This window comes from Arachis hypogaea, chromosome 3 (genome assembly GCF_003086295.3).
Source record: "Arachis hypogaea cultivar Tifrunner chromosome 3, arahy.Tifrunner.gnm2.J5K5, whole genome shotgun sequence".
NCBI lineage: Eukaryota > Viridiplantae > Streptophyta > Magnoliopsida > Fabales > Fabaceae > Arachis > Arachis hypogaea.
The window spans coordinates 15037952-15052530 of record NC_092038.1 but is presented as its reverse complement, the minus strand read 5'-3'; the positions used below and the strand labels follow the sequence as shown (position 1 = coordinate 15052530).

Genomic DNA, 14579 nt, shown 5'->3' with positions numbered 1-14579 from the left:
AAGAAAAAAGGATAGAAAAATATTGGTGGACTCACTAATTTCTTTTCCCTCAAAAAAAAAATGGAGAGAAAATTAATTCTCTCTCTACTTCTAATATTACCCATTTATTTTTTTCAATATATTTTATAATATAAAGGTAAAATTGTCTTTTTATAACATTTCTTTCCTTCTTATTTTCCTTCCATCCAAACACATTTAAAGAAAATAAAAATTTTCTCAATTTCTTTCCTTTCCTTTCTTTCCTTTATATTTTATTTCTCTCTATTTTTTTTCTTTCAACCAAACATAATATAAGGGAGAAAGAAAATGGACGTAATAAAAGGTGTATACTTTAGGGGTGCACATGGCCCAGTTAGGGTTTGAAGATCTGACTCAGTTTCGAATATTTTAGGGACTAATTTGGTGTGATTTCACCGAATTTAGGACTGAATATGGATCTTAAAAATAGACCCGGTCATAATTTCGGATCGGATCTGAGTTAAGACGAACACGATTTTACCCAACCCATATGCACCCTAGTAAGAGAACTAAAAAATATATACATGTTTTAAATTAATTTTAATATTATGTTATATTAATTATAAACTTATTATTTTATTTTTAATCACACTTGTTGAATTAGAAAATAGATAAAAAGTATCAAATTAGAATTTATAAACAAATTCAAATTTAAATATGGATATCAACTTTTCTGATAACAAATTTCTTCTTTATAAATAAATGTATAATAAATAAGTTTTTTTTTTATAAATTATTGTTAAAGCTCTAAAGACCTGATTTTCACCCGTTTAGACCAAATATAATTATAGCCTAAAAATATTTAATTTTATTGAGTTTAGAACCGAATTAGAATCTAAAAAGTAGACCCAATATATATTTAAAACCAAATCTCAATAAAGACAAACTTGATTTCACTCTATTCATGAAAACATTAGTATGTTTAATTATTTAGGTAGTGAGATTGTACTTTTTTATTTTTCATATTGGAAAGAAGATGGAGTATCACATGAGTATGAGAGTACATGGTGTTTTACGCAAGTGTGATGGTTTGGAAATCGTTGGGTCCGATTTTATGATCTGTAAAGAAATCGCTTGGTCCGATTTCTTTGGATCCAAAAAAATTTGAATGTAAAGCATGAAATCGGTGGGTCCAATTTCCATGCACTGCCTTCCATAAACCACAAATCGGACGGTCCGATTTGTGTTCCTTTTCAACTGCAATAAATCGGACCGTCCGATTTCTTCCTTCACCTGAACGCCGTCACAATGATGTAAAACTCCCCCAAATTCCATAACCCAGCATTACACCAAACTTAGTCTCATATCAAAAAAAATTAGCCGTGAGATTGAAAAGAAATTATTTAATTTATTTCGGAAAAAAGTTTCTACTGTCAATCATTTGGTGTTGTGAAATTACAATATTAGCCACACCAATCTTTTGATTCGTGGTCTCCTTCTTCTCCTCTCTCCCCCTTGTGTAATGTGTATTGCACTATTGCTTGCTGCTCTGTCTACTCTGAGCTACAGGCCTGCAGCATCGTTTTCGGGATATTGACCATCAGCGAACTTGCTCTGACCAACAACACTTTGGTGTCAGTTTGGCTTCACTAAAATGCAGTCCAGCCCCTTGCTCCTCGAAGAACCCATCAGGATGGCTTCCATCCTCGAGCCATCAAAGCCTGTTAGTCTCTCTCTCTCTCTCCCCGCCTTGTTTCATTTTGTTCCTTTTTCGGATTTCTTCAGTAATGCTTGTTGATTCGCTTGTTCCGTTGTCCCTGGAGTAAAAGCAATCGTTGTATTGGGGTTAATTTCTTTGATTTCAATTACTGTTTGCTTTTCTTTTTGGTTTTTCCGAAACCATTAAGTATCCTTGGAGTCAAATCTATTTGAGCATTTCATATCTCATACAGGGCATGGCTCTCCCAGTACCCATTTTTTTCATAGCTAGGATTCGAACCTGCGATCACTAGTTTAGGAGAAGGTGTACCGGTCACTCTCACTGATCATGTGTCGGTTTGCAGTTTTGCACTTAATGGTCCTAGTTCTTCAAGTATTTGAGTAAAATTGTATAGAATCGTACCGATAACAACTAATTTTCTATTTTTGATTTGACTGTAGCGTGTAGGTTTAAGTTGAATTTGGAGAGGGTGGGAGATTTGATTTATTTCTGCAGTTTTCTTTCCTTTTCTACGAGAAGTTTGTCCTTGTTCTTTTGGAGATTTTGAGTGTTTTTGTCAATCATGATGATGATTGATGTTGTTGAGATGCAATCTGCAGTGCTTTTTCCCAGCGATGACAAAGATTGTTGGCACACTGGGTCCAAAGTCGCGATCAGTCGATGTGATTTCGCAATGCCTTGAAGCTGGAATGTCTGGTATTTCAACTTTGCTGTCTGTCATCTTTGTTTAACAACTGATTTTAGTTTTTTTTTTTCTTTTGTATCAATGACCCTTTTTATTTATTATTTTTCTGAAAGAACTACATGATTGGGTAGTATTTGGTTAGTTTGGGTTTTTGGGTTCCTATGCTGTCATATAAGAAAATTGTCAGTCAAATAGGCGTAGTTGGTTAACTAAGAGTTAGAATGCCTAGTAGTTTTTAAAAATTCATAACTATATAATTATAATTATATAATTATGGTCAATGAGATGGAAAAGCCAATAACTAGATTTTCTTTTATTTTGATAAAAGAAATACCGGTGACCTATTGTTTTCTAGTGTCATATTCTTTTTCTCTTTTGGGGAAAAAACCAAGGCTCGAGGGAATTGAAATATTTATATTATTAATGTCTAAAATTAGCTCAGATTATTCATTGGTCATCTTATTGTTTTTTATCTTACCTTTTGCTAGTGGCAAGGTTTGATTTCTCATGGGGTGATCCAGAATACCATCAAGAGACATTGGAAAATTTAAAGGCTGCTATCAAAAGTACCAAAAAACTCTGCGCGGTAAACATTTGCCACCCACACACATACACATATATACTCAGGCCAATCTATGTGCTGTTTTTACTACTACATGATCAAACATATGAGATTAATTGGTCTCTCCTTTGAATGAGTGCTCTTGTTTTACATGTCTATCTCTGATATTTTTATTTTTATAATATATTGTTCCAGAAGTTCAGTCTAATATTTCACTGTCTCTGTTTATTCCCTTGTTCCTTGAAAGTTGGTCATACAATCTGCACTATAATAGGTTTTGATCTTCACCATTCCAAGCAGGGGCGAGCTAGGTGAAATATTAGGGAGGGGACCAAAATAAAATTTTTAGAGGGCTAAACTAAACTTTGTATATAATTTATAAGAAAAAAAAATTAAAAAATGGGAGGGGGGGGGTGAATTGCCCCCCGTTACTTTGTATTACTTGATGAATATATAACTTAAATTATAAAAATGAACATTTTAACATCCTAGTGTAGGAAATGGGATGCTAGAATTCATTTGGCTCAAGTTCAAGTGCGACTATATATTAATTTTCTGAATTTACATAACATTGACCCTCTTTGAATCTAGGCATCCTAACAAATTCAGCAGTATTTAAACATCAAAATAAGACTATATGAGGACCAAAAGAATTTAAATCCAATCTCAGCAATCCCAAAAGGTAAAAAGTACTGTGACAATTACGTAGAACCTTTTACTTATATTTACTGATATAAGAAGCTAAATAATACTGAATGAATAATGAATTAATTCTCGAGGCTCGAGCTTATGTTTCTTGATACCAAGGCTTCTGTTATTGCATATCATCAAAATTTACTGTGATTTTCATTTGATAAATTTTATCCTTAGATATACTTTCTATATGTGAAAATACTGTATAAAGTTCATTTAACATAGAAATATGTACTCATTTTTATCCAATTTCAGGTTATGCTAGACACTGTGGGTCCAGAACTACAAGTTGTCAACAAAACTGAGCACCCAATTTCCCTTCAAGCTGATACATTGGTTGTCTTAACGCCGGATCAAGACAAAGAAGCTACTTCAAATCTTTTACCAGTAAATTTTAATGGGCTATCAAAGGTTGGTGTACCTTTTCCATGTAACTCGTTTGTTGGGGTCTGTAATATATTTGTGTTGAATATTTTATGGTGTTTGTGTGCTTGGTTCCTAATCCCTGCCTCACCTCACTTTCCTGCCGCATCATTCCCATCTGATTCCTCACCACATACCCATTAGTAATATCCGCCTTGAGGTTTCTATCACTCCCAGATCCCAAATTTTCTGAAGGCCCATGCATTTGATGTAAAGTACCTAACAAGGCTGGTTGTTCAAATTATGAATAATTGACCCTGCCTATTTACTTGATAGGATAGGTGAGTTCCATTCCTCCACTCTTTGTGCTGATGGCACAAGATCCTCTCTGTCTTCAATGATATAAACGAACTTTTACCTTCACCTTGTCACACAACTCAAATTTCACTTTCAGTATCCTTTGTTAGGAGTTGTTTCTAACTTGGTGTTATAATCTGATGTTTCTTGAAAGAATTGAATATAATAAAATTTGAAAAAGTGTCATTTTGTTTAAAGTCCTTTGGAAGGATGCTTTGATTTATTAGTTCAAACATTCAACTAATATACTACAACAACAACAACAAAGCCTTGTTCCACTAGGTGGGGTCGGCTACATGAATCAAACGATGTCATTGTACTCTATCATGTATTATGTCTACAAAGAGAACGTTTACATGTAGATCTCGCTTGACCACCTCATAGATGGTTTTCTTAGGTCTTCCTCTGTCTTTCGCCCTTTGTTCATCTTCCATGTCATCTACCCTCCTGACTAGGTGTTCTATTGGTCTTCTTCTCACATATCCAAACCACCTGAGACGCGATTCAACCATCTTTTCCACAATGGGTGCTACTTCAACTCTCTTTCTTATATCTTTATTCCTTATTTTATCCAATCGCGTATGACCATTCATCTATCTCAACATCTTCATCTTTGCCACACTCAGCTTATGTTCGTGTTCTCCTTTGGCCGCCCAATACTTCATACCATAAAGCATAGCTGGTCTTATAGTGGTGCGATAGAATTTACCTTTAAGTTTTAAAGGTACTTTTTTGTCGCATATAAAACCAGATGCACTCCGCCATTTTGACCAACTTGCTTGGATCTTATGATTTACATCGTGTTTAATCTCTCCATTATCTTGTATGATGCATCCAAGATACTTAGAACTTTTAACATTTCGTAGGATGGTTTCTTCAATCTTCACCTCTATATTAGGGTTTTTCCTTCTCAGACTGAACTTACATTCTATATATTCCGTCTTGCTACGGCTTATGTGCAGACCATACACTTCTAGAGCTTCTCTCTATAAGTCAAACTTTTTATATAGGTTTTTCCTTGACTCTCCCATAAGGACGATATCATCGGAAAAAAAGCATGCACCATGACATAGGCTCCTGGATGTGCTCTGTGAGTACTTCCAAGACTAATGTGAAAAGGTATAGACTTAAGGATGATCCATGGTGTAATCCTATACCAATAGAAAATTCTTGTCACACCACCTTGAGTTTTCACACTAGTTGTGGTCCCATCGTGCATGTCTTTAATTGCACGAATATATGCGATCCTTACTCTTCTCTTCTCTAAAACCTTCCATAAGACCTTCCTTGGCACCCGATCATACGCTTTTTTCAAATCAATAAACACCATATGTAGATCTCTTTTATTACTACGATACCTCTTCATCATCTTTCTTAATAGGTATATCGCTTCAGTGATAGATCTGCCTGACATAAATTCAAATTAGTTCTCTGTTACTTGTATCTCTTTTCTCAACCTCCGTTCTATCACCCTTTCTCATAACATCATGATATGACTCATGAGCTTGATTCTTATATAGGTTTTGCAACTTTGTATATTCCCTTTATTCTTGTAGATAAGTACTAAGGTGCTCTTTTTTCACTCATCAGGTATCTTCTTTAACCTTAAAATCTCATTAAAAAGTTTAGTTAACCAGTTGATGTCTTTTTCTCTAAGACCCTTCCAAACCTCAATCTGGATATCATCAGATTCTACTGTCCTGCTATTTTTCATCTGCTTCAGAGCATCTTTTACCTCGAAGTCTTGAATCCTTAGATAGTAGTTAAAGTTTGGATCTTCTTCCCTTGTGCATAACTGACCAAGGCTCGGAAAAGTCTTCTGTCTCTCATTAAAGAACTCGTAGAAGTAGTTCTTCCATCTTTCATTAATCTTCTCCTCTTGAGCCAACACCTCTCCATCTTTATCCTTTATGCACTTAACCTGATCTAAATCTCTCGTGCTTCTTTTACGGCTCTTTGCGATTTTATATATACCTTTTTCTCCTTCTTTCGTGTTTAAAAATTGGTAGAGACCCTCATATGCTCTTGTTCTTGCTTCACTTACAGTCACTTTTATCTCTTGCTTAGTCGCCTTATATTTTTCCCAATTATCTGCGTTGCGGCATAAAGACCACTCTTTAAAGCACTCATTTTTTATCTTTATCTTTTTTGTACACTCGCATTCCACCACCAGGACTCCTTATCTCTTGGTCCTGTTCCTTTAGATTCACCAAAACTTTCTTTTGCTGTTCTTCTAATAATTTCTGTCATCTCCTTCCATATCTCTTCCGCGCTTCCATTACCATCCCACTTTGTTTCTTCTCCTACTCGTCTTAGAAAACTTCTTTGTTCCTCACCTTTCATCCGCCACCACCTCATCCTTGGGTTCTTCGTATGATGTCTTTTTCTCAACTTTTGCTCAACGCGAAAATCCATGACAAACACCCTATATTGTGTTGTCAAACTCTCTCTCGGGATAATTTTACAATTAATGCAAAATTCCGGTCGACTCTCCTCAACAAGAAGTCGATTTGAGAGCATGTCTTGCCACTCTTATAGGTTATAAGATGTTCGTCTCTTTTTTTAAAACATGTATTTGCGATGAAAAGATCAAAGGTTGAAGAAAAGTCCAAAATAGTTTTATCTTCGGCATTGATCACCCCGAAATCATGGCCTCCGTGAATATTTTTATACCCAGTCACTTTTCTCCCAACATGGCCATTTAAATCTTCTCCTAAAAAAATCTTATCTCCCGAAGGTATGTCTTGAACCAAACTCTCTAGATCCTCCTAAAACCTTATCTTGTGTTGTTCGTCCGAACCCACTTGCGGTGCATAGGTGCTAATCACATGGAAAACACCTCCCTCCACCACAAGTTTGATAGAGATGATTCGATCTCCTACCCTCTTGACATCCACTACGTCTTTCTTCCACTGCTTATCCACAATAATTCCAACCCCATTCCTATTCTTCACCTTTCCTGTATACCAAAGTTTGAAACCAGAAGTATCTAACTCTCTAGCTTTCGCACCAACCCATTTTGTTTTTTGTAGGCACATAATGTTAATCTTCCTCATTGTCATGATGTCCACCACCTCCATGGACTTTCCTGTTAGAGTGCTTATGTTTCATGTCCCAAATCTCAATTTTCTGTCGCTCCGACCTTTATCTTTTACTTTGTGAACTAGCTTATGTACCCTCGTCCGTTCACGAAATCGCGAGAACGCTTGCTCATTTAACACTACATTCAGGCACCGATGCAGCGACTCTTACTCATTTGACACTGTACTCGAGCCATACAGCGCGTTGCTTCCGGGCAACGACCTAGCTTTAGCACAATAATGTCTTTGATTCATGTCATGAGAATTCGACTATATTTTTATGTTGGTTGTCGAAAACCTAACACAACCCTTCTCGTTTATCCGGACTTGGGACCAGCTATGTACCGCAAGTGTAACATAGGCAGAGTTATTCAACTGATGTACATCTTTATAAAATCTTAGGATTCAATATTTCCCATGCGTATTTGAGGATTAGAAATAGTAGTAGAAGTCATAAGATTAGATGAATAATGTATCCCTAGTTAATAATAACATCCACATTGGCAGTAACATTCAAATTTATTTATATAGTTTCTTTATTTATGTTTGAATGTATATAAATACTACTTCTCTGAAGTTCTAGTACTCAAGCAATTTAGGAAACATTTCTACTCCATATTCTTTAAAACCTCTCCTTTCTCTTTTGTATGGTTTTGCAAATTTTGTTTTCTTATTTCTCATTTTATATTGATTATTTCTGTGTTTATGATGCTTGTCTTGACTATTGTCTCCATAATTTTGTAGGCTGTGAAGAAGGGTGATACTATTTTTATTGGTCAATACCTGTTTACAGGAAGTGAAACGACTTCTGTGTGGCTAGAGGTAATGTTGCCTTTCATGGATAAAGTTTAATATTCGATGCTCATGCAAATAGGTATGCTTATTGTTTTTAAAATGTTGGCATTTCTGATAGGAAAAGATGAAATAATAAGGAAGAAGGTGTAAGGTTCTAGGATTTGGATAGAGAAAGCGTAGAGAAGCGGTAGTATGAATAGTTAGAATAACAAGAATAGAAATAATGTGAGAAATCACTGAAAAGGGAGTATCAATGTGATAGTCCCAACCCATTGAATGAGTATATTAAGTGTATATGATTGTAATAGAAATGACGTTTGGCATTCAAGAGGCCAATTCTCTCCACAATTCTCTCTCTAGTCTTTTCCTACCTAAAACCAATGTTCCTCATTTCCTATTTATATCTCTCTTGTAACAAACTCCCTAAATTTGTAACTAACTCCCTAAATTCACAAAGCCTTTCTTATTCCTCTTCTCCTATATGTATATTTAAAAGGAGTAACTTCTCTATGTTGCCCCTGAACTTCTTGGCTGTCGGGGTTTGTCACAGAAGGTCTGTAGAATTTTCTTTTTATGATTAACTGAATCATAGTTGAACGGTTTTCAGCTTAAATAGAAGTTGAGAGTAGCTTGTGAGGGAAGCTACAATGTGGGTAGTATGGAAAATACATTGATAAGTTAGTTGCTGACCTATCCTAGCTGGCTGAGGCAGTTACATTGCCTCAGTTACACTCTAGATGAACTTAGAGTCACTACAGCTTCTCCTAACATACTCTATTATGAAACAGAAAAGCACAGTGAAAGTGGAAAGTAAACTGGTTTTAAATAAGCATCAAATTGATGTGGGGTGTGTTATCTTAATATGAATTGATAATGAGTTCAATTATAAGTGGCATGACAAGCTCTCAAATCGACTTCTTCTTGTTGAGGAGAGTCGACCGGAAATTTTACATTAACTGTAAAATTATCCCGGAAGAGTTTGACAACACAACATAGGGTGCTCGTCATTGATTTTCGTGTTGAGTAAAAGTTGAGAAAAATACATCATACGAAGAATCCAAGGACGAGGTGGTGGCGGATGAAAGGTGAGGAACAAAGAAGCTTCCTAAGACGGGTAGGAGAAAAGACAAAGTGGGATGAGAATGGCAGAAGTTGTTCGAAGAACAGCAAAAGAAAGTTTTGGTGAATCTAAAGGAATAGGACCAAGAGACAAGGAGTCCTGGTAGTGGAATGCGAGTATACAAGAAAAGATAAAAATAAAAAGGGAATGCTTTAAAGAGTGGTCTTTATGCCGCAATGCAGATAACTGGGAAAAATATAAGGCGGCTAAGAAAGAGACAAAAGTGGCTGTAAGTGAAGCAAGAACAAGAGCATATGAGGGTCTCTACCAGTCTTTGGGTACGAAAGAAGGAGAAAAATGTATATATAGAATCGCAAAGAGCCGGGAAAGAAGAACGAGAGATTTGGATTAGGTTAAGTGCATAAAGGATAAGGATGGAGAGGTGTTGGCTCAAGAGGAGAAGATTAATGAAAGGTGGAAGAGCTACTTCTACGAGTTATTTAATGAGGGACAGAAGACTGTTCCGAGCCTTGGTCGATTATGTACAAGGGAAGAAGATCAAAACTTTGACTACTATCGAAGGATTCGAGACTTCGAGGTAAAAGATGTTCTAAAGCAGATGAAAAATGGCAGGGCAGTAGGACCTGATAATATCCCGATTGAGGTTTGGAAGGGTCTTGGAGAAAAAGGCATCAACTGGTTAACCAAATTTTTTAATGAGATTTTAAAGTCAAAGAAGATGCCTGATGAGTGGAGAAAGAGCACCTTGGTACCTATCTACAAGAATAAGGGGGATATACAAAGTTGCGAAAATTATAGAAGGATTAAGCTTATGAGTCATAATATGAAGTTATAGGAAAGGGTGATAGAATAGAGGTTGAGAAAAGAGACACAAGTAACAGAGAACCAATTTGGATTTATGCCAGGCAGATCTACCACTGAAGCGATATACCCATTAAGAAGGATGATGGAGAGGTATCGTAATAATAAAAGGGATCTAAATATAGTGTTTATTGATTTGGAAAAAGCGTATGATAGGGTACCAAGGAAGGTCTTATGGAATGTTTTAGAAAAGAGGAGAGTAAGGATCGTATATATTTGGGCAATTAAAGACATGTATGATGGGGCCACAACTAGTATGAAGACTTAAGGTGGTGTGACAGAGGAATTCCCTATTGGTATAGGATTGCACCATGGATCATCCTTAAGTCCATATTTTTTCACATTAGTCTTGGAAGTACTCACAAAGCACATTCAAGAGCCTGTGCCATGGTGCATGCTTTTTGCCGATGATATCGTCCTTGTGGGAGAGTCAAGGGAAGACCTAAATAAGAAGTTGGAGTTATGGAGAGAAGCTTTAGAAGTGTATGGTCTGCGCATAAGCCGTAACAAGACGGAATATATGAAATGTAAGTTCAGTTTGAGAAGGGAAAACCCCAATATAGAGGTGAAAATTGGAGAAAACATCCTACGAAAAGTTAAAAATTTTAAGTATCTTAGGTGCATCATACAGGATAATGGAGAGATTGAACAGGATGTAAATTATAGGATCCAAGCAGGTTGGTCAAAATGGCGGAGTGCATCTGGTTTTATATGCGACAAAAAAGTGTCTCTAAAACTTAAAAGTAAATTCTATCGCACCGCTATAAGACCGGCTATGCTGTATGGTACGGAGTGTTGGGCGGCTAAAGGAGAGCACGAACATAAGATGAGTGTGGCAGAGATGAAGATGTTGAGATAGATGAGTGGTCATACGCGATTGGATAAAATAAGGAATGAAGATATAAGGGAGAGAGTTGGAGTAGCACCCATTGTGGAAAAGATGGTTGAATCGCGTCTCAGGTGGTTTGGACATGTGAGAAGAAGACCTATAGAACATTCAGTCAGAGGGTGGATGAGATGGAAGATGGACAAAGGGAGAAAGACAGAGGAAGACCATTCATGAGGTGGTCAAACGAGATCTACATGTAAACGGTCTCTCTGTAGACATGATAATGGCATCGTTTGATTCATATAGCCAACCCCACTTAGTGGGACAAGGCTTTGTTGTTGTTGTATATGTTATTTTATTATGTTATGTTAGTAGCATGTACCTGCGACTTTTTATTTATACTACTACTATTGATTAGTAATAATACTAATATTCTTACAAAGATTGTTAGATTGAAATCCATTCGTTTGCCTTTGTTTATTGACTTATGCTTTAAGGCCTGACATGTTATTAGAGTTGACAAGATCAAATGGTCTTGAGTTCGATGTTTTTATTCTTCTAACTATAAACATTAAGTTATAGCAAAATGTTAGGTGGATCTATGCATTCTCATGCAACACAATGAACTCTTGCATGATGGACCATGTTAAATATAAAACAATTTATGTCCTTCTACTTAAGAGCATGGATTTGTGGGAGAATTGGTTCAGCCAAAGTCCAGAATTTTCTCATAGTACCTCAGGTTTAAGATTGGGTTTGTATCACTATATATATATATATATATATATATATATATATATATATATGTATGTATATATATATATATATATATAGTAAAGTATCTTTTTTTGTCCCCAACGTTCGGAGTAAGTCTCAAAGTTGTCCCTAATGTTTCAATCGTCCTATTTAAGTCCCTAACGTTTCAAAATTGACTCAATGTTGTCCTATCGTTAGGAATCTGTTAACAGAATTGACGGCGGGACAAAATTGAGACGATTTTGCAACGTTAGAGACTTAAATAGGACGAAAATGTTAAGGACAAAAACGATACATAAAAATAAATTTTAATTTAATTTTATCTTTCAATAATATTAATTTTTTATTTTTTATTGTATATAGTATTCAATTATTTTTTAATTACATCTAAATAATACTTAATCACATTACTTTTATTTTAAATAAATTTATTTTTTATAATTTTAAAGAATTTTGATACATTAGAGATAAAAGGTATAATTTATATTTTATTGTATATATATTAGAAATGTTCACTGTTTAGGAAAACAATCCTTATGTTTATTTATATGAGATATGCAAAGATTAATCATGACGAATCATAAATAATCAAATTCTAATTCCTTGATAATTTAATTTCTCTTTAACTTAATTAACCGCTAATTGCTCAGTCAATTACTTAAGGAAAAGAGATGAAGCATAATTCTGATTTAATTTCAAATAAGATTAAAAAATAGTCGTAAGGTTGAATTATATGTCACATATTCAAGTTAGTCCTAACAATTGAAACTCACAAGGTGTTGCACACTCTTTGAACCTATTCCTAGTGTAATAAAAAAGTAGTGTGAAAGAGTTTTCAGCTAATTCAAATATTAATTTTTTCCAAAACAATATTTAGAATCCAAAACGGAGTTAGAATGTTTCCCAACAATTCTAAATCTTTAAGGATGAAGAACGAAAACTCAATCATGAATTAAATCAAAATAAAATAGAACGCTTAGATTAATAATCCATAAAAAGATGAACAGAACTCCTAACTTTAACCAAGGAGAATTGTGGCTCATGCTTAACTTCAAAACAAAACAAATATGAAAAAATGGCCAAGGGGCAAATCCCCTGGATGTTGGATGCCCTTTTCTAAGTTCCTTAAGGACTTTATATACTAAAACTTAAAACAAAACCTAATCCTTAAATTCCAACTAATTCAAAATCAAATCAAATGAAATCAAATGTTTCACATTAAATCTTCAGCTTTGTGTGCTCTGGTTCAAGGCTTCACTGGTCCAAAGTGTGGGCTTTGAATGTTGCAAAAATTTGCTTGTGGAGACTTGGGCCAAGTGGCGTGTGAAACGCCCTCCCTTGATGTGCAAAACGCCATCATTTTTCTTTCTTGGGAGTGCTCCTTGGTTGGCATGTGGAATGCCAATATGTGACGTGTAAAACGCCAATAAAAATTGGCGTGTGACACGCCCAAATGGGTCTTTGAAGTCTTTGAAGTGGCCTTCTAGACGCCGGGCTTTGGTGTGTGAAACGCCACAACAAAATTCAAGTCCTCGAGGGTGGTGTTTGGCGTGCGGCATGCCAACAAGTGGCGTTACACGCCCTTGTAATTTTTGCTCAAAAAAGGGCTTGAAGGCGTTTTGAATGTTACACGCCAAGTACGCCACTCCCTTATGCTTTGTTCCTTGTAAAACGCCATTGCATGCATGCTTTATTGATTTCTTTATTAGCGCCTAATGCATGCTTCACTTGAAGAACGCTAATAAACATGCATGCTTCTTTATTCATTCATTGATTTGCTTTATTTATGCATGCATTCCTATAATATATGCTTCATACTTCATTGGCCTCATTAGTTAATAATGAATGCCTTACTTGCTTCGGTTGGCGTGCTTTATTCATTTGCATCATTCAAATCGCTCCATTGATTAATTGCATGCTTCCTTGGCTTCATAGTAACGCATGCATGCATTGCTTCGTGCATTTTTAATTAACTTTCTTTCATGCATCCTTTAATTCACGCCACATGTATACTTTATTCATTAATTAACGCCATAGAGTGCTTCATTAGTGTACATCACCAACGCCGCTTGAGAAGGCTTCATGGGCCACGCTTTCTTCAAGGGCCATGCTTTTCCAAAGTGTATCCTAAGCTTCAAAGTGTGCTTGTTTTGTGCTTTTTTTTTTTTATCTTTTTCTATTATTTCCTACAAAATTCATCAAATATCAAAGCAATATCCAACTTAGCACCAAAACACTCTATACTTAGGCATTTATGCATTTATTTCTTGTATGAAAAAGCATAGAAAAACACAGCATGATGCCCATGCATCATTCTTCCGGCAGCATTGCAGCCCAGAGCAGAGAGGGAGAGATATAGAAGAGAGTTTTGGGACTCTTAGAGAGGAAGAAGCTGTTTTCTGAAAAAAGGAGGCTGAGGAAGGTGAGTTGTTGCATTTAGGGTTTCCTAAATTACCAAAATAATCCTCAAATTTAAAAAGAATTCCCAAAATACCTGCCATCTCCATCTTTTCTATTGTGGTCCGCCATGGCACCACCACAATTGCGGTTGCCATTTCACCGCCGAGAAAAACTAGTTCCGTCGAGCATTGTATGGCGGCGGGCATGAATTCCACCACGCCATGACACTATGGCAGTGCCATAACCGCAATTTTAAAACACCGAGTGGGGTGAGGTGCTAGGTCCCTTAATGATAAGAAAGTAACAGCGGAAACAAAAAGATGAAGAGAAAATAGCGAAAATAGAAGAGAAGAAAGGGTTTTCCTACTAGACCTTTAAGAAACCTGTTTTTAGCAACCTAGGTCACCGGAAGGGATTCCCTACTAGACCTCCAAGGAAC

General features: G+C 35.8%; 1 protein-coding gene across 5 annotated transcripts in view; it reads left to right on the top strand.

The window, feature by feature from the left end:
• The first annotated feature begins 1390 nt into the window (after positions 1-1390).
• Positions 1391-14579, top strand: part of LOC112789640 (pyruvate kinase 1, cytosolic) — a 30509-nt gene continuing 17320 nt past the window's right edge. For 3 of the 5 annotated variants that reach the window (XR_011879553.1, XM_025831613.3, XM_025831612.3), the window contains exons 1-5: positions 1391-1681; positions 2278-2374; positions 2852-2949; positions 3874-4029; positions 8163-8240. Coding sequence is in view for 4 of the 5 variants with exons in the window: in XM_025831613.3 (XP_025687398.1) it covers positions 1613-1681; positions 2278-2374; positions 2852-2949; positions 3874-4029; positions 8163-8240 (498 nt within the window). In the remaining variant the exon portion in view is untranslated. Of the gene's footprint in view, positions 1682-2118; positions 2375-2851; positions 2950-3873; positions 4030-8162; positions 8241-14579 lie in introns of all 5 variants that reach the window. The other 2 variants (XM_072232440.1, XM_072232439.1) reach the window with 2 other exon arrangements.